Source organism: Triticum aestivum, chromosome 1B, assembly GCF_018294505.1.
Source record: "Triticum aestivum cultivar Chinese Spring chromosome 1B, IWGSC CS RefSeq v2.1, whole genome shotgun sequence".
NCBI classification, from domain to species: domain Eukaryota; kingdom Viridiplantae; phylum Streptophyta; class Magnoliopsida; order Poales; family Poaceae; genus Triticum; species Triticum aestivum.
In genome coordinates, this window is record NC_057795.1 from 53,503,389 (window position 1) to 53,521,728 (window position 18,340).

Genomic DNA, 18,340 nt, shown 5'->3' on the forward strand with positions numbered 1-18,340 from the left:
TATACCATTAAAAAGAACTGAAAATGAAACAGTTTTTTTTAAGGGGATGAAAATGAAACAGTTCGTACATTTTTTTTTGAGGTTTATGAAACAGTTCATACATACTTCATCACCGATGAAATCCAAAACGCAGCCCGCATAGCCAAAACAGAGGCCCATATAATAAACAGGACAAACACACCACAAGCCGGACGCGAAACGGGCCGACGAAAGAACACACCGACGCGAAACACACACGACGCGGGGCACAGCGAGCGCACAGTTCTGCACGAAAATTTCAGACCGTGTAGGCGGCGGCGGCGGCGGGCCGGACCTAGGGCGACGAGTCGACGACGGCGGTGGCTGCGGCGACCCAGGTAGCTCCTCCCTCATTTGTCTCATCCCGCGCCCTCTCTCCCCCGACCTCCCGTTTGTCCCGCGCTCTCGCTTCTGCAGCGGCGCGCGGCGGCCCGTGGGCCCGTGGTGCGGCGGCGGCCTGAGCACGAGGGGACGCCGACGCGGTTGATTGCAGGGGCACGGTGCTAACTCCTCCTCTCGCTCAATTGCAGAGAGGAATTTCATTCGGCTGTTAAATCGGGGGCAAGGGGTTGAGCAGGGCGCCGCTGGGGAAGGAAGGGCGCCGAGGGGCCGCCTGGCCTGGCCTGACCGTCCCACGCGAGGAAGCCAGCGCCGGCAGCTCCGCGCGAGGAAGACGACGCCGGCCTTATAGGCGGAGCGCCCGTCTCGCCGGCGACGACCGCCACCATGTAATCCTCGCATCCCTGTTTTCCGCACCCGCGCCGCGTCCATCTGGCTGGTGTTCCTCGGTACTGACCCTCATCCCTGCCGCCCCTCCTTGCAGGGCATTGGCGGGCCTGGAGCTGCGGTTCCCCAGGGCGCTCGACCCCCGCCCGAGCTGGACGCTCGGCGACGTCCTCACCGACGCACTCGACGCCACCCGCAGCTCGGTGCCGCCCATGCCCCTCAAGCAGCCGCCTGAGTGGTATCTCGCAACACTCTCGCAGTTTACGCTTGCTTGATTTGCGGATGCATTTAACTGTACTTGTTTTTTGTTTTTGTTTATTTATTAGGGCTAGCACTGGCAACATGGGGGAGAAGGCCTTTGTGATGCGGGTTGAGGAGGAAGACCACTCGGAAGAGGAAGACAATACCAGTGATGACGATGCTGGGGCTCTTGTGACCACAGGGGCGAGGTTCTCATGTAACGATCTCGAATCCGGGTGAGAGTTTGGTACTGCAATTTGGTCCCTGCAGTCAGTTGCATTTTTCTTGTGAAATTAACACAATGTAGTTTGTCAATATCACCTGAATTGGATCATTTGACAGTTCATAAGCGTTACCTCAACGAAGAAGGAAGACATTTGGAATTTTGAGTGCCAGCCTAGCTGTATGCTTGTAAGGAAGATAGCCTTTGGTCCTAGGGACAATCTGCAAAGGATAGTGATACCATCAAGCCATTAACTGTGCCTACTGCATTCCTGTTTCTCTGCAGAACTGTAGAAGTCTGCTTTATGAGTTTAGGCATGTCAATTTTTTAAGGCTCCGTTTGACATCGGGGTGGATTGGATTATGGTACCCTCGTCGCATTGAACTGCTTTTGGAAATTGAGTGTTCCGCTACCTGCTTATCTTTTAATCAGTTATTAGCTTTTCATTGCGGAACACATAAGATGAAATGTGAGAGGACAATCATCAGTCAGCCCATTTCATTATTTGTTTTTTGCAACAGCTTAAAAAATAACCACATCCGATTTCGTTTATTTTTTGTGGGGACACATCACAGTTCATTAACCACATACTGATGCTAAGTTATACCATTTATTTATTCCTAGCAGATTTGAAGATTCTGGAGATGAAATAAATTGCAGCAGTACACCATATCACCTGATGGAGAAAAGGAGCCTAGAGAAGAGCATTCTGCTTGAGCTGGAACTTGAGCATCATCTGAAAATTCAAGTGTGTATTACTTTGTTGTTCCTCTTTAATAAGCACAGTATGCTAGTGATGGTTTAATGATTTTCCTTTGATGTATCAGTAATAAACCATTAATTTTTGCCATTTGCACCCATTGCAATTTAGAGTAACTATTAGACTATTAGTTATACCGCGTTCACTGTCTTTTCCTGTAAAGGATTGTGCATTACAACGACCTTTTAAGTGCTCCGGGCATGTAGATATTGCGCACTATCTTCTTGTCTGGCTTACAGTCTCAATATCTAGATGGAGCTTACTGGTTGATTTTATGCTTACTGGACATGCCATACTGATATTGATAGAACACACCTCAAGATTTTGAACATAATTTGTATATATGATACTAAAAGAAAACAAGGTTACTTTCGTTAGTTGGCAACTTGATGTTGAAATTTTCAAATACACAATTTTTTTGCACAACGAATATTACGACCCATGAAGCGAAATAATGGGGACCCCAAAGAACCAAATTTCTTATTATTGCATCCCGGGACTCATTTATTCTCCATACACTTAGCGGCTTTTCGTTTGTGTATTTTTTTTTTTTGCATCTTGGATTTATAGCTGATTTGTGGAGTATGGGTTCCTCCAGGATTTTAACAATACTGCCGTTTCTTAAGCTACAACACATTTAATGTGATAATAGGACAGAAAGTAAAAAAATATCATTGTACTAGACATGTATATCTGCGATGACAATTTCCTTTGTGGATCAAACAATATTCATCATGCAATTGTTGAATTCAATTATTTAATGGTGTCATTGGCTTGCTTTGGCCACAGTGTATACAGCCTTAATTGATACGGAGTACTTTTAGTTTTTTGTTTTCTTCACTCATAATGTTTGATCTTCATGAGGAAGTTAGAAGGAAGCTATCTTCATTGGAGGTATGCCATCAAAATGAAATCCAGAGAACAATTTCTGCATTTGCCCGACTTCAGAAATATGCAGAATCACGAAAAGAGATAGATAGAAGGCTGGATGTCCAGTTCCAGAGAAAAATGTATGTACTAACTTATTTATTTGTAATGCTTCTAAAACTATACTGCGATATTTGTAGAAATTTCAGAGAAATTTATATTTCACTGGATCACTTAAAGATACAAAGAGAGTTCTCATACTAGTCCTATATTAATTCATGATAACTGTTGTGTCGCGGGAGAGACATACCCGTGGCTCTTTTGATGGGTATGGCGGCTGGGGTGAATGGTTGTGTGTTGCCTCTCAGACACTGGCAACCTCTTATGCACAACTACTACAACTACTAGACACATCTCCGTTAGATTGATCGGATGACTGATGACTAATGCCAGTCTGCCGCTACTCTATTAGTCTAATACTCCCTCCGTCCGGAATTACTTGTCGCGGAAATGGATGTATCTAGACATATTTTAGTTCCAGATACATCCATTTTTATCCATTTCTGCGACAAGTAATTTGGGACAGAGGGAGTACTATGTTTAGTGATTCTTCCACCATATACAACATCCCTGATCATAATTTGTTGAAGTTTGCTACTTAGGAGTAAAATAATAATTGAAGTTTTAGGTTTCAGCATTCAAATGCGAACTGCACTAGTTTGTAATGGGTTTGCCTTTTCTTTCTTACTGGTTTAGCTGTGGCATGCATATAATTTATCAGTATACTCTATGCTAGTATGCTTGTAAGTGCGAGTTTGGTTAAATGTTGAAAACAATATTTGGTCGTGTGATTTGTCCGCTTTGGTACCATATATCCATCTTAGCATCCTAAGGGATCTTCTATTGGGGCTTTGATATGATAATATCTTTTTCGTAACAAGTGTCTCCTTCAAAATTCCATTTGCCTTCTTGTTTTAGAAGTAGATTCTGTTATATCTGTTATATGATTAATTGTTTATTATTTTTGTAACTCTGCGCATTGTCATTACAATATCTGACAACTGTACCATTTAAAGCCTAACATTCCAATTCATTCTTCAGAGTTCCATTTTTTTCAGAAACGTTGTTTGGTAGAGATTGTGGGTAGATTATCTTCTGATTCACATGATATATGTTGCACAATTTCGTAAAACTTTTAGCCTATAACACTGTTTTGTTATACTCAGTATCATGTTACCTTATTGCTTCTTGTAGTGCAGAAGTACTTGATAAACACTTGTCTTTGGTACAAAGGGATCATGAACAGAAATCCCAGATTGTGGAACGTAGAATAAGAGATGATGCAGCTGTTGGAGAAGCTAAAAAAAGGGATCAATCTATGAAGGAAGAAAAAGTAAATCAGGAAAGGACTAGAAAAGAAGCAGAGGTTTGTTTGCTCGAATTTGTTGTTCACTTAATCTGTTTCTATACAATTTGTGGTATTTGGGGCCTTAATCCATTCCTGTAACATTTGGTGTGTTGTTTTGTATCGATCAAAGTAGACTGTTGAGTTTCATCAGGTTTTGTTGCATCTAATATTTTGTTGGTTGTTACTTCGTTCCTCCCATTTCTTATTCTGTTTTTTCTCAGATTTTTTGTACTAGCAATTGTTATTTCAGGAAACATTTTTTCTTATTCTATTTTTTTTCTCAGAACAGTGTTTTGCATGCAACAACGGTGAACAGCATTGGAGTCAAATCAGAATTACCAGGTGTGTTTGACTTCTATAGAACTGACTTGCAATACTTTTAAAGCTACCTCTAAACTCCTGTACCTATGTTTTTCATCCTCTTAATGAAAAGCTGTGCAAATGCTTGTTTGCACGTTCTCTAACTCGACAATTTTATGTCGTTTTCTATACTTGAGTGCTGGCACAAGTTATTAAAGCGGATTTTCTCAAACCGGATCAATCGCACCCAATGTCTCTCCCGTTCGTCCATTTCAAAAAGTTGCGAAATAAGTTGATTTTTTTTCATGAATATTCATCTGGACATAGCATGTACACTTGCAATCTGATACAAAATTAACAAACTAGTACAAGGTTGAGTAGTTAGTATGCTATCCAAAGATGCAAAATTTGTTTATTGTGTGTTTTGTGGATGGAGTCATATTTTCACCAAATTTTGCAAGTATACATATACTACCATGTTCAATAGCATCCATGCATTTTTCAAATTATTTCGCAACCTGGGTGGAGATATACATTTTTGCAGAAGCTATTTCTTATATTCTTCAGAAATTGCCAATGGGCCAGCTTGTATTGTTAAATTTCGAGGAAGTGATGGGAGCAGTACAATAGCTTACAAAATGCTCGTTCAGTACCCTAAACTTGGCTTCTGGGGGCACTTATGGTCCAAACTATGCCATGACATTACTACCGACGTGGCCTTCCCACGTGGAAAGTGCGCGGGCAGTCTCACGTGCGCTGATCATGATGAGCCCACGCGGCTCCTGGCCTCCATATGTTTTGCAGCCCCCCCTGGAACTTTGGAATCCTCATAATCGCTTCCCTGTATCCAATTGATTGACATATTCAAGGAAGGAAGTGATAGTGATATGGCGTGCCGTGTGCGCTCCCTCAAGCCAAGTCCAGGCTGCCAGATGAGCGTTTTGTGAGATGTTGGAGTCTAAAGTTCTCCAGCAAGCCAAGTTGTTTTACTGCAGGCATTATTTACTCTTCAAATTCTGTGCATTGGATTCTAGGAACCATGCCAAGGATTGTGCAGTGCTTGCATGAAACACATATTGTGCACTTTAAGCACACACAGGGAAATAGAACTTTGGTATTTTCACCTTCATTATTCATCAAAAATTTCATGTTTGTATCAAGTATTGCTATTGCTATCTATACGAGTTGTTGGTTCCCAACTACTACATCCGTCTCAAAATATAAGATGTTCTTGTAGGCTAAAGTAGCCTTAAAAAACGTCTTATATTTTGAGATGGAGGTACACCATTGTTATCGCTCCAGTTTTTAATATAAACTTGGGCTGAGGTGTTCTTGCTTGTTCAAGATTTTTTTTATCTGTTGTAGCTTGATTTATAGGGGTGGCGGTAAATTAATTAATTGTCTCATTAATACCAGGAATCAAAGTTTTTGCTGATAGTATCGCATTAGAAGCGGAATCGCGGAGGCGCGCATTACATGATCAAGTGCCTTCAAATATTTACCTAAGCAAGGTCTTACTTTTCTCTGAAAGATCTCGGTCTTCAATTGCATTTTTGAACAACTTGCTGCAAATCGTTGATCTGATAATTCATATCTGTCAACCCTTTCCCAATTTCGATTTTACTGCCAAATGTTAGCCCCTGACTTGTATGTAGCATGCTGTTTACCTGTATGGCTGTATTTGACTGATACCATGTTGTATTGTGCAGGAGTATAGCCAATATGGCCGACAAATTGGGAAGTCAATTGGTAAACTTACACCAACTACTGACAGTGTCAAGTGAGTATACAACTAACATTACAATTCTTAAATCCTAGAGCTCAGTTCAGATAAGTTCCTGTAAAATACAAGAAAGCTACTATTGTGGTAACTTTGAGCTAATTTGGTAATAAGGGCTATTGCAAAGTTGAAGAACCATCCACATCGTTGCCATATCTTTCTTAAGAAATGACAACCATAATATATGCCATAAGGCATCAAGGTTAAAGTTATTTCCAGCGCTCTGCTGTTGTTGCATATAGTTCCCTCATCCTAATCATTGTGCATAGGCTGCTAAGTGTTAAGATAAACCTGGTAGAGATTGTGGATTCATAATCTTGTGTTACGTCCACCCTTTTGCCATTATAGCTAATGAAGTAGGTGTAGTCTTTCACAAAATATTTTCGTATCACTTTGGATTGAAATAGTGGGAACAGCTGTCTCAGACTAATACGCAAGCCATAATGCTATTTTGGCTACATTCTAGCTCAGTAATGGCTACTAGCAAGAACTTGTTTCTTCAAGAAAAACACTCATTTCTGTTGTTGGGTGACAGAAAATATCAAATGCAGTACATAATTAGTTATTCATATACTTTAGTTAAATCAAGTGGTAGAACTCCCTCCCGTATAAAATCATCACAATGGTTAAATAAATGCCACAACAGAAGTGATTCAGTGCACTCGCCAAAAGTGAAAGGATTGCTATCTATAGAAAATTGAGTGACAGAATCTTGTTTTCTTCATTTGAAAGATTATCTTTATTGTAGTGATTCCATATGGTTTGGGAAATAGAAAACAGGTTGCACATCCGTAGGTTCAGTAAAGAAGGAAGTAGTACTATAAGCTGAACAAACACATTTGATTCAACCGGAAGAAGCTGTTTTGTATGGCTACATAAGGAAGCATGATGCAATCAACATGCCACCAGACTGATCTAGTGATCAAATAAATCCTATTCTTACGTAGTACTTTTACAAATGAGAAAAATTCACTGTAGGTCCTATAACTTGCGCTGGCAGTCACTTAGTCCCCGTAGTGGGGTTCACATACGGTCCATTCTACGATTTGCTCTACGTATTCGTTGATCTGGCCTTGGTCAACCCATGCCACGCGTGCGTTGACTGCCATGTCATCTCGTCTGCCTGAATACGCAGGAAAGCAGGGTCTTTTGCAAAACGCCAGAGAACAAAACAGCTGCCCCCACCGCACCTGGTCGGACCGAGCTCTCCTCCCCCCTCGCTCTTCTCTTCGGCCGAGACACGACAGCCGCCGCCGGCAAGGGCGACCCTATGGTGGGACGTGATGACGAGATCGACCGCGTGGTCCGCATCCTCTGCCGCCGGAGCAAAAACTTCTTGGCCCTTGTCGCCTCGAAAACCTAGCTAATCCTCCCCATGGCCACGGCTAGGCTGCGATCCGCGTCGGCGTTCACCCTTCGCGAGACCCGCCGCTGCCGGCGAGCCCCCGCGCGCCGTATTAGGCGAGCCCCCACGCTTTCCTAGTGCGATTAGGTGTTACGATTAGTGAGTCACTCTTCCTGCTCCTGATGGCCATGACCGCCGGCCAGACTGGCGCTGTAGCTGAGGCGCCGACACCGTGCCAGAACCCAGCCTTGCTCGGCTCAATGGAGAACTTCAGCCAGTGGAAGGAAGCCAAGCCCCACACCGCCGTGACCAAGGATTCAGAGGAGAACTTGGTCACGCTCTCCGACCCGGTGACGGCCCTGGCCATAAAGCAAGAAAAGCCGGCAGTGAGCTCGGACTACACCCGACTCGCTCTAGACCATGTCCCCCGCCACATGGCCCTCCGTGCGTGCAGAAGGCCCGCCTCACGCTCCGGTGGTCCTCGTCGACGATTGCATGGTCCACCCTCGTGAAGTTTCGGTGGTTGTTGCCGCCGGCTGTCTGCCTCCGCCCCCATGCTGCTTCTGCCTGTCATCCTCTCCTGCATCTCTTTGCTGAGAGTACGCACCCTCCCATGCTGCTGCCGTCGCCCCTGCTCGACATGGCCCAGTCCATCTTCCCTTCTGCTGCTTGCCCCAATATGACAGATTTTCCTGATGCGTCGTTGGTGCTAGCTAAGATCACTCAAGAATCCTGGCTCTCCCTGACGTTGAGTTCATAATTGAACACCGTTGTGCAGTGGAAGGACTGACAGGTTACAGAGTTCAAAATACTTCTAGTTTCCAATTGATTATGATTCACTAGCAAAATATTATGTTCTGAACTCGGCAGCCAAGTGAAGCAAAAATTGCTAAGCAAACTAGTGTATGTGCCTTTATCTGAACTGAATGAGAAATTTGAGTTTAGAGAAAAGAAGGCTCTGCATCTTCTATGCATTTGAAGTGAGAATTTTTTTACGGCCGGCCAGCCGCTCTGGCCAACGCGACGGGTGCTCCTGCCCTCGCAGGCGCCGCCACAAGAGCACTGTCAACGCTGTCGCGCGGGTCACCGCCGGCTCGGACAACGCCCGGCCTCCACACGTCACCGACGCCGGCGCATGATTGGAGACTAGCACCATGTGCGGTTGCCGACCAAGAATGGCAGCAGGTGGATGCGACTGGCTGAAGTCGAGTCGCAGGATGAGGTCGTGTCCGATGGGAGCATGCACGTCCACGACGTCGCTATCCTGCCACTCCCTCCTCAACGTCCCGACGAGGATGGTGCAAAATCATCATGGTCGACCGCAGCGTCCTGTTCGTCAGGTCGTCTCCTCCTCGAGTCGCCGAAGGCGTCGGTGGACTCGCTTCTCTGCACGGCCATGGAGCTCCCGCTGCTCGCCAAGCACAACTCGGACAACCGGATTCGCATCGCCGCGTCCGGGGCGGTGCGGCCGCTCGTCGTGCTGCTGTCGCACCGTGACCCGCTCGGAGTCACCGCACTGCTCAACCTGTCAATCTGCGACGAGAACAAGGCCATCATGGTCGAGGCCGTCATGATACGGCCGCTCGTGCGCGCGCTCAAGTCCGTTGCATCGCCCGCGGCCAGGGAGAGCATCGTGTGCACTCTGCTCCGCCTCTCCCAGCTCGACAGCGCGGCCGCTGCAGCCGCCGACCACACAAGCGCTATCCTGCTATTGGTACCCTCAAGACCGGCGGGGCACGCCGGAAGAAGGACGGGGTGCCTCGGCTGCGTCTCCTGTTTGGCCGGCGGTCATGGCCATCCGGAGCAGGAATGAGCATGTTGGTGGCGTCGTTCCGGCGCTGGTAGTTGTCGGCGCCGATGAGCGTGTGCATCTCATCGATAAACAGTATGATCTTGCCGCCGGAGGCCTCGGCCCGCCTGATGACGCCCTTCATGCGCTCCTCGAACATATTGCGCCACTGCGTCCCAGCCACCATGGCCCCGAGGTCGAGCTCCACGAGGTGGCGCCGACGAGTTGCTTGGGCACCTTCCCCGCGGCGATGCACTGTACGAGGCCCTCGGTGATGGCCATCTTGCCGATACCCGCGGCGCCAACAAGGGCCACACAGTTCTTGCTCCGGCGGCAGAGGATGCCGACCACACGGTCGATCTCGTCGTCACGTCCCACCCTGGGGTCGCCCTTGCCCATGGAGGTTGTCATGTCCCGGCCGAAGAGAAGAGCGAGGGGGGAGGAGAGCTCGATCCGAACAGGGGCAGGATTTTATTTTAGGCGATTTTGCCAAGAACCCCTTGGTTCGAATCGTATTTAGACGGACGAGACGACATGGCAGTCAAACCGCCAAGTGGATCAACCTGACATGTGCCAAATCAGCGAATACGTAGAGCAAACTGTAGAATGGACCGTATGTGAACCCCTAGAGCAAGTCTAGGGATTGTATTTCGGGTATTTTGAACTACGGGGACTAAGGTGACCGCCAGTGCAAGTTATAGGGCCTATAGTGAATTTTTCTCTTTACAAATTATGTACTGTGAGCGAGATAATAACAACCTGGAGCTGAACGTGAGAATAACAGCCATCGGATTGTACTAGTGCGTAATAACATTGCTCTAGTAGCAATTCAAGTTCATGTTTATCCTGCATGGTCCATTTGCTTGCACCATTCAATTACTCAAGTTGTGGATGCATGCTTCTAAGCATCAGTTGCTGTCAATTTTAGGAGCACGCCTACAAGCTTGTTAGTTCTGACTTATTGTTCACTTATCTTCTTTTTCTCAATTGGTTATGCACGATAAACACAAATACTAGTTAGTTACCTTTTTGTCCATACCAGTTGTTTAGGTCAATATTTCATCTGAACTCTTATGTACCTTGAATCCTTACTCATTGTTCCTTGCAGAACCAGGGCTAGTGAGCTTATTGAAGCTTTAGATGGACAAGATTGTCCACGTCCAATTGCTTGTCGTTTATTTGCAGACAAGGTAGTTACTTTTAGCTGCTCCATTTTCTTTTTAGAAGAACATCATGATATGTGTCTGGCATATCAAACAAATCCAGGGGCCTATAGCATGATCATGCATTGCATGGCTATTGACAGGATTAATTCTATACAAGTTAACAAGTATAGTAGAGTTACAAACGTAAATCGAATCTTTTACACCTTCTTTATTAAACACGATCATTAGCAACTCCTGTTTTTCTCGTATGTACTTTAGCTGGTGCGATGGTGGTGGTGCCTTTTATTTTGGGGAGAAACATGGTATTACTACTTGATTTGTTGCATTTACAGTCTAGATCAAGGGTCTAGATGGTGTGTTTTCTCGTGGCTGCTATTTTTTGTTCTGAACAGAGTTAAGCATCCATGTATGATCGGAACTAGTAATTGTGGAAATCTACCCCTTTTTTATGTAAAGACCAAGCATACTGACATCCGTTTTAGCCCTTAAACTATGTAGCCATTCCTCCCAGGTGGAACATTAGCTGATGTGCACACTGATCAAATTACTACAGATAAAAAAGAATCTTAGGAAAGATATAGCGGTACTTCATCTGTTATATTTCAGAGCATCCCCACCCCAGAATGCTACCATGCTGTGCAGGGTTTGGAAAATAGTGGGTTGCTGGCTGGTAATCCTGAACGTATCAGTACAGGTTTCCTAGGCTTATTATCTGCTTCAGCCCCTTAATTGCATATTAGTACCTATGCTTCAATCATTTGAATATGAAAATCTCAAGAAAAATTGCACAAATTAAAAAAACCAAACAGTCTCATTTCAAAAACCACCTGCTTTATTTGTGACAACTATGCTCTTTTATTTTCACATAATTAACTTTTCAATATCTCATGGATAAATTCTCAAATTTTCTAGCCTGAAATGGCGCTTTCTTCTTCTTTGAATCATGCAGTTAACTTCATATGTTATGTGCATGGCCAGATTATTTTAATAGAAAATATATATTGGCAAGGTTAGGGTTACAGATTAGTATCCTTTCAATTAGGTTGCTTGAGAACTAAGCAAGCTTCCCTATATAGTCAGGGGTGCGTATACATCTATGATCAGGCAATCAATTAGTAAACTAGTGTTTACCTAATTTCTTTCCCCCCTCCCCTGCTACCCTACTTATGCTGTAATGATGGTGCCTTAACTACTGATGAAATTGTATGCATTTTTTTACTTTACAAAATTGTGTATTTGAAACCACAATCATGAATTATTCGCAAGAAAGGGAGAGCACAATCGTGCAAGTTTTATGTAGGAAACATGGAGTTATGAATGGGGATGAATTCCTTTAACTCAACAATGTATCTTCTAGTATTATTACGGCCCAGTTCTTTTGCCAGAATCTGGGGATTCTCCCAGAATCCGACCCCTACCCAACTTCTCCCAGAATCTTTGAGCCCCATTTGTTTTACAATCCTGTCTAATTAGACCATAACTAGATAGGATTGAAAAACAAATGAGGCTCAAAAATTCTGGGAAAAGCTAGGTAGGGGTCGGATTCTGGAAGAATCTCAAGATTCTGGCAAAAGAACTGGGCCTACATGCTCTGTGGTATCGCTTATGACACACGTGAGAAATAAAGAGCATTTTGAATAGTATGGGCCTACATATTTATACGAGTAACAGAGCAAGTGAGGATAATGAGTTAATGACATTCATTTAGTTCAAATTTAAAAGATATTTTACTACCAAGAATACGTGCTATCTAATTGCTAATGTGATCTTAAGGGTGCTCTAGCATTCCTGATTAAGATTTTTTCTGGCCTTCTACTATATTTTAGATTCTTATACACTGTTATTCATTTTCTCACATATTGAACTTCTACTTAATACATTCCCTCAAAAGAAAGAACTTATACTTGATACATTTTCATACATATTGAACTTCTACTTAATATTGTACACTACGTGATATTGCTTTGCAGATGATTTCAATAGTCAAGAGTCGAAATACAAAGGACAAAACCTTTGGACCGTTAGCCTTTGCTTGTGGCTATGTAATGCTACTAGTCACTAATCAGGTACAGTATGTTTTTATGTTTTTTATAGTGTTATTACGCATTAGGTACTACTGAGTAAATTGATCCCTACAATTTGTAATTTGTTGGTGTTAATTCAATATGTAACAGCTAAAATTACTATATACTCTCTCCGTCCCAAAATAAGTGTCTTAAAGTTGAGAATTCTGTTAGCTTTCTCTGGTAGACATAACATATCTTTGACATCCTGGAAGGCACATGTGCACATCCTGCAGTCTTGTTTACCAGGACTTACTGTGAACTTGTGATTACTTAAAATAGCCGCAGCTAAAATATAGTTTGCTTACATGACATATCAGCTGGAATTCTGGGGAACTGATGTCTGACAAAAAGTATTTTTATATAATTTATGCTAAACTTAAATGGTTTCTGTGAGGCCTTGTACAATGCTAGGTGCTTAGGGAGATGCTTAGAAAAATAAACCGGGTTTTTCTGAAGCACTAGTGCCTATTTTTACAGGAGAGACGCCTAATTAAGCGTCTGCCCTGTACAAATAAGCACCGGTGCTTAAGGAAAGCCTGTTTTATTTCTCCAAGAACCTAAGCACCTTGCATTGTACAAGGCCTGAGTAGCTCAGATATAGAAGTGCCACTTGGTGCTGATAAACAGGGGCGGAGCCAGGATTTAGACTTGAGAGGGGCGAAGACATCACACGTTACAATATACTAGGTCTTGGTATAGATAGCGTATTGATAACCAGGCATATGCTTTGGCAATAATAATACATTTATTTTCACTTAATCTCTATGATGACCATGTCTCGCTCAACAAGCAAGTTGATTATCTCATCTGAGTTGACCTTTTTAGGTATTTATTTCCAACAGTAACAATCATGTGATGCATATTTCTTTTAGAAAAATAAACACACACTAATTATCAGTAAATTAGTAGATCGTTGTATAGGATAGTGTACAAATTAACCTTGTATACTGTAATTCTGGAAACAACTAAATAGTGGTACTACTAGTGGTAGATTGTTTAGACAAATCTGGTTTTAAAATTCAGTGCTTAATCAAGTAAATAGGTATATGTATGGTGATAAAATACCTGATTGGCCGGACAGCCGGTGGGAGTGCAAAATCAACAGAGTTCATGAGCCCTAGCACCATGGCTGAATCACGGCGGGTCCTGGTTTGGTCGTCCACGGCGCATGCGGACGGGGAGCGGCGGCAAGCCCTAGCAGCGAGGCACAAAGTTACGATTGACTGATTGTTTGGCGGCGCCAGATCGCTATGGTGGAAAAGAACAGGCAGTTTGCAAGCCACGATGGCTTAAGAGTTACGAGTGTAGGCTCGTAGTGGGCTTGGGCTTATGTAGTTTGCTAATTCTCTGGGCTTATGTGCCAGGTTAACCTTCAGGTTAAGTCTAATCAGTAACCAACAAGGCCTAATTGCAGCCTAGTACCTCACGTAAATTGCTGTGGGGGGCGAACGGTTGGGGGGTGTCTAGCCCCTGCCCCCCCCCCCCCCCCCCCCCCCCCCCCCCCCCCGTCTCCGCCCCTGTTGATAAACACAGGGCCACTGTAGATATCCTGCCATAAACATATGCTATCAATCTGTCTGTCTGAAATGCAGTTTTGCGTCCTCATATTGCCATGATGTGTCATTTCCTATTCTATGGGTTCAGATGCGTGCAATCAGTTCCATATTCCATCCTTAACTCATCTTTTAACACATTTTTGTAAGAACTACAAGGAAAATCAGACAATCTTTTTTTGTCATGTGGCACATGTGTATGCTCAGGTACCAGATGCAATGGATTATCTTCTAGCCGAGTTCCACAAAGTTTGCATGTACACAGTTCCAAAGCATCTGCATGCTTTAAATGTAAGTCTGCGTATTACTGAACTTTTCAGCATTGTTGTGTTTTCTTATCTTCTATTCTTCTTGCTTACATTTGAGGTGCTGCAAATAATAATAAGAAATTGGTATGTTTTGGTGTTTGGAGTATGTGGCCAAAAGATACACCATTTCAATACTCAGATTTTTTTCCCGAGAAAATGCAAGAGAGCTTGCGTTTCATTGCATTGAAAAGAGAGAGTTTGGGTTACAATCCTCCTAGGAGGCAGTTACAATGCGCGTGAGCGAATCAGTGGACATCCCACGTTTTGGGGGTGATGGCTCTAAGCCCTAATGCACCGGCGCCGGCCCAAAGGGCAGCCTCATCCTTGATCTTTGTGAGCAGATTGTTCACCGATGGGCGTCTTCGATTGAAGACGCAGTCGTTACGGGTGTTTCCAGATCATCCAGGGGACGAGGAGGGTCATGGAGGCGAGGCCCTTGCGCATGGGCTTGGGGGCGTGCTGCCACGCCGATTGCCACCAGTCGTTGAGCGACGTCTCATTGTCGGGCGGGGTGCAGGGGATCCTGAGCCAGCGCAGAGCTTCGTGCCAGATCTTCCGGGCGCAGGGGCAGGCTAGGAGAAGGTGGTGCACGGTCTCAGGTGCCTGATCACAGAGGGGGCATCTCCCAGGGTGCTGCAGGCCGCGATGGGCAAGGCGGTCCGCAGCCCAGCATCAGTCCAGGTAGCCGAGCCAGTGAAAGAATGGGCGCGTGGCGGTGCCCAGTTCCTCCAGGTGAGCTTCCATGCGTCACAAATGATGGAGCTATTGAACGTGGCGATGTAAGCCGATTTGGCGGAGTAGGTGCCGCACGCGTCCGGCTCGGCAGAGAGAGTCGTGTGGTCGATCATGTGCTTAAAGCTGCAGGTATTGCCCGATTTCATGGATGCCGACCGTGCCATGGATGTCCTGCGCCCATCGGTTGGCTTGGAGCCCTTTGGCGACGGTTCTGAGCTTGTGGTGGCGCTCGGGGATGCATGCGTACAGGAGTGGTATGATCTCGTGGATGGAGCGCCCACTAATCCACCGATCTTCCCAGAAGAAAACCTGTACGCCATTCCCAACCTCCATAGCGGTCGAGGCGAAAAATAATGTGCGCTCGGCGGTGAACTGCAAGACTAGGCCTGCCCATGCTCTGGTGTTGTCCGTGCGGCCGAACCAGAGCCTGCGTGGAGGCGAACAGTGGACACTGCCATGTCAACTGGCAACGGGCCAAACACAGTTTGACGTACAGATTTTTGACTGTGAATGCACGTGATCTATGGTTCGAAGATCTGTACTATTCTGTATTATTTTGGCCCATGTATTTGGATTATCTCATGATTCTGCAATTGTTTAGGCACAAGCACGAAACTCGGATTACTACAGGCTTATTGGCTACCAGGAAGAAGATGAAAAACCTCAGAGCACTGAGTCGTATTTGGTAAATGTTGTTGCATACGTCAAACTGTATGCTGCCATGATTCAGGTGTGTGACTTTCCTTGTCTAGATATAACCAGTTTGGTAAAAACAACAATTCAGTGTGGTTTGAGATTTTTTTTCTGCCTTTTCCCTCCTAACAGATTGTTTCCCTGTTAATTGCAATCCATTTTTTTTAAAACTTTAGCGCAGCGATATACACCTCATGTAAAACCCAAGTTACGTTTTGCCATGGTTTGTGCAGTGACAGCATATGATGGACCTTGACAAATTATTGTGTACCATGTTATGCCATCACAATATTAGACTTCTGTTTCAACCAAACTGTTATTTTTGCAACAGAAGAGATCTTTTTTTTTGCGGGAATAGAAGAGAAATATGACCGCCTAACATTATGTACAGACAGAAATCAAGGGTGTGCCGCATCCACATGGCTTAGCCGAGGGATGGAAATGGCTGGCAGTGTTCCTCAATACTCTCCCAGCCATTACAGCCAGTGCTTTTGCCCTTCATGCTTTCCTCAAGATAGAAACCTGCATCATCATCAGGAGTCTTTGTCCTTTGTGTCTGACTATCTGTGTAGCTAACCAGGACTATTCTTTCTAGATGGCCGGTTTTGCGCTTCACAAGAAATATGGATCGCAGTTCATGAAGATCCTAGATGTAATATCGCGTCGCTTCATACCAGCTCTGAAAGAACAAGGCGTAAAGGTTCAGGCAGAGGCTATCAGCAGTCTGCAGAATTATCTGAACGACAAGGTTTATCTGGAGGAGCCGGAAGGGCGGTACCTCGCCCAGCACCTGCTGTCGAAAGTGTTCATATGTGAAGATGAACACCGGATGGCTACCAGTGCTCCGGTTTCGTCGAGGGAGTAAGCTGACGTGTGGAGAAGCCCCCAAATCGGCTGAAGATCATCTTAGATGGTAAATTCGGATGTAGTAGAAGTGCCACTTGGTAGAGGTCACCTGATTCGCTGTAATTTACGTCTGCACGTACTGCAAGGCACAGGCATATCTTGTCTATATCAGATTCATGTCAACATTCTTCTGAATGTAATTCATCCGCGTTGACCAAGTTTGGAATATACTCCGTTTTTTATATCTGTGCCCACAGCTTTCAAAGTTTGATTTACGTTCAACCGGGTTTAAACATTACTACAACACCAATCAGCTTCTGGTTTTGCACAATTACATGGAGTGGATTTGTTATAGGCTTGAATAGCAAGTTAGATAACAATTTTGTTTGGCCTTTTGTCTAAGAAGAAAATAACTCTGGTACTCCAACACGGACATTCTTCATAGCCGTCATGGGTATGGATATGATGTACTATCCAATTGCAATATCTGTTTACATCACTTTGATACATGATGCAATTACCATCTATACTATGATTATTCATATTTTATCTACCATTTTTCTGAATTAAACTTAATGAAAATGGCTCAAATATTCAACAGCTACATCAAATGAATTGTAGTGTTGACCGGTCATCAGAGCACTGCACAACTCAACAAGACCGTGCACCATTATACTAGTGCTTAAGCTTTTCGCAAAAATGAAATATAAAATTCTAGTACTTAAGTGACACGTTTTTCTGTACTTTTTCTTGATTTTTCTAGTTTTTAATGTATTTTCCCCTCAATTTGTTGGACTGAAACGGCTCATAAGGCCGAAAAGCAACATGGGCTTGGAATGGTGTCGGGCTGGGCAACTGGCATGCCGGGCAGATCCCGGGAGCTCCTATTGCGCGCCTTCAGCGTCGCTGAAGAGTACTGGCGCCTGCAGCAGCCGCTGGATGGGCCGGCCCACGATCGCGCAAGACGCAACGCGGAAAAAGATCGCCAAAAATACTTCTCATGTGGGATTCGTACTCACGACCTAGCACTTCTATAAGAAGATGCTAACCACTAGACCAGCTTCCTGCTTGTGAACATGCACAGCGCGAAGTTTTTAAAGAATGGAAACTAGACGCGCAATTAATTGTGCATTACACTGTAGTGTTTATATTTTCTAATTATTTGAAAACATGTTCACATATTATCAAATAAGGTTCATCAAATTTGAAAAAAAAACTTTTATTGGTTTTGAAAAATGTTCATCAAAATTGAAAAAAAGTTAATGGATTTTCATTTAATGTTCATCAAACTTGAAAATAGTTCATCGAATTTCAAAAACATTCATCGAAATTGAAAAGAAGTTAATAGTTTTTTTAAGAAAAGTTCACCGAATTTTAAAAAAGTTCATCGGATTTGGAAAAAAGTTCATTGGATTTGTAAAAAAGTTCATCGGATTTGAAAAAAGTTCATCGGATTTGAAAAAAGTTCATCGAATTTGGAAAAAAGTTCATCAGATTTGAAAAAAGTTCATCGAATT

General features: G+C 44.1%; 1 protein-coding gene across 1 annotated transcript; it reads left to right on the plus strand.

Annotated features, from left to right (window-relative positions):
* Positions 1-214: 214 nt before the first annotated feature.
* On the plus strand, positions 215-16,572 carry LOC123076899 (protein GLE1). Its single transcript, XM_044499051.1, has 15 exons — positions 215-356; positions 549-746; positions 842-982; positions 1,071-1,220; positions 1,835-1,955; positions 2,836-2,934; positions 4,006-4,260; positions 4,527-4,584; positions 5,959-6,053; positions 6,252-6,322; positions 10,565-10,646; positions 12,593-12,688; positions 14,449-14,532; positions 15,886-16,014; positions 16,369-16,572. Coding segments are annotated over exons 2-15 (1,587 nt in total). The 5' UTR covers positions 215-356; positions 549-744.
* Positions 16,573-18,340: the final 1,768 nt, after the last annotated feature.

Coding starts and splice junctions, on each gene's coding strand:
- LOC123076899 (XM_044499051.1), top strand. Junction 1,221..1,834: donor TGTAACGATCTCGAATCCGG/GTGAGAGTTTGG, acceptor TATTCCTAGCAG/ATTTGAAGATTCTGGAGATG. Junction 4,261..4,526: donor GGACTAGAAAAGAAGCAGAG/GTTTGTTTGCTC, acceptor TTTTTTTCTCAG/AACAGTGTTTTGCATGCAAC.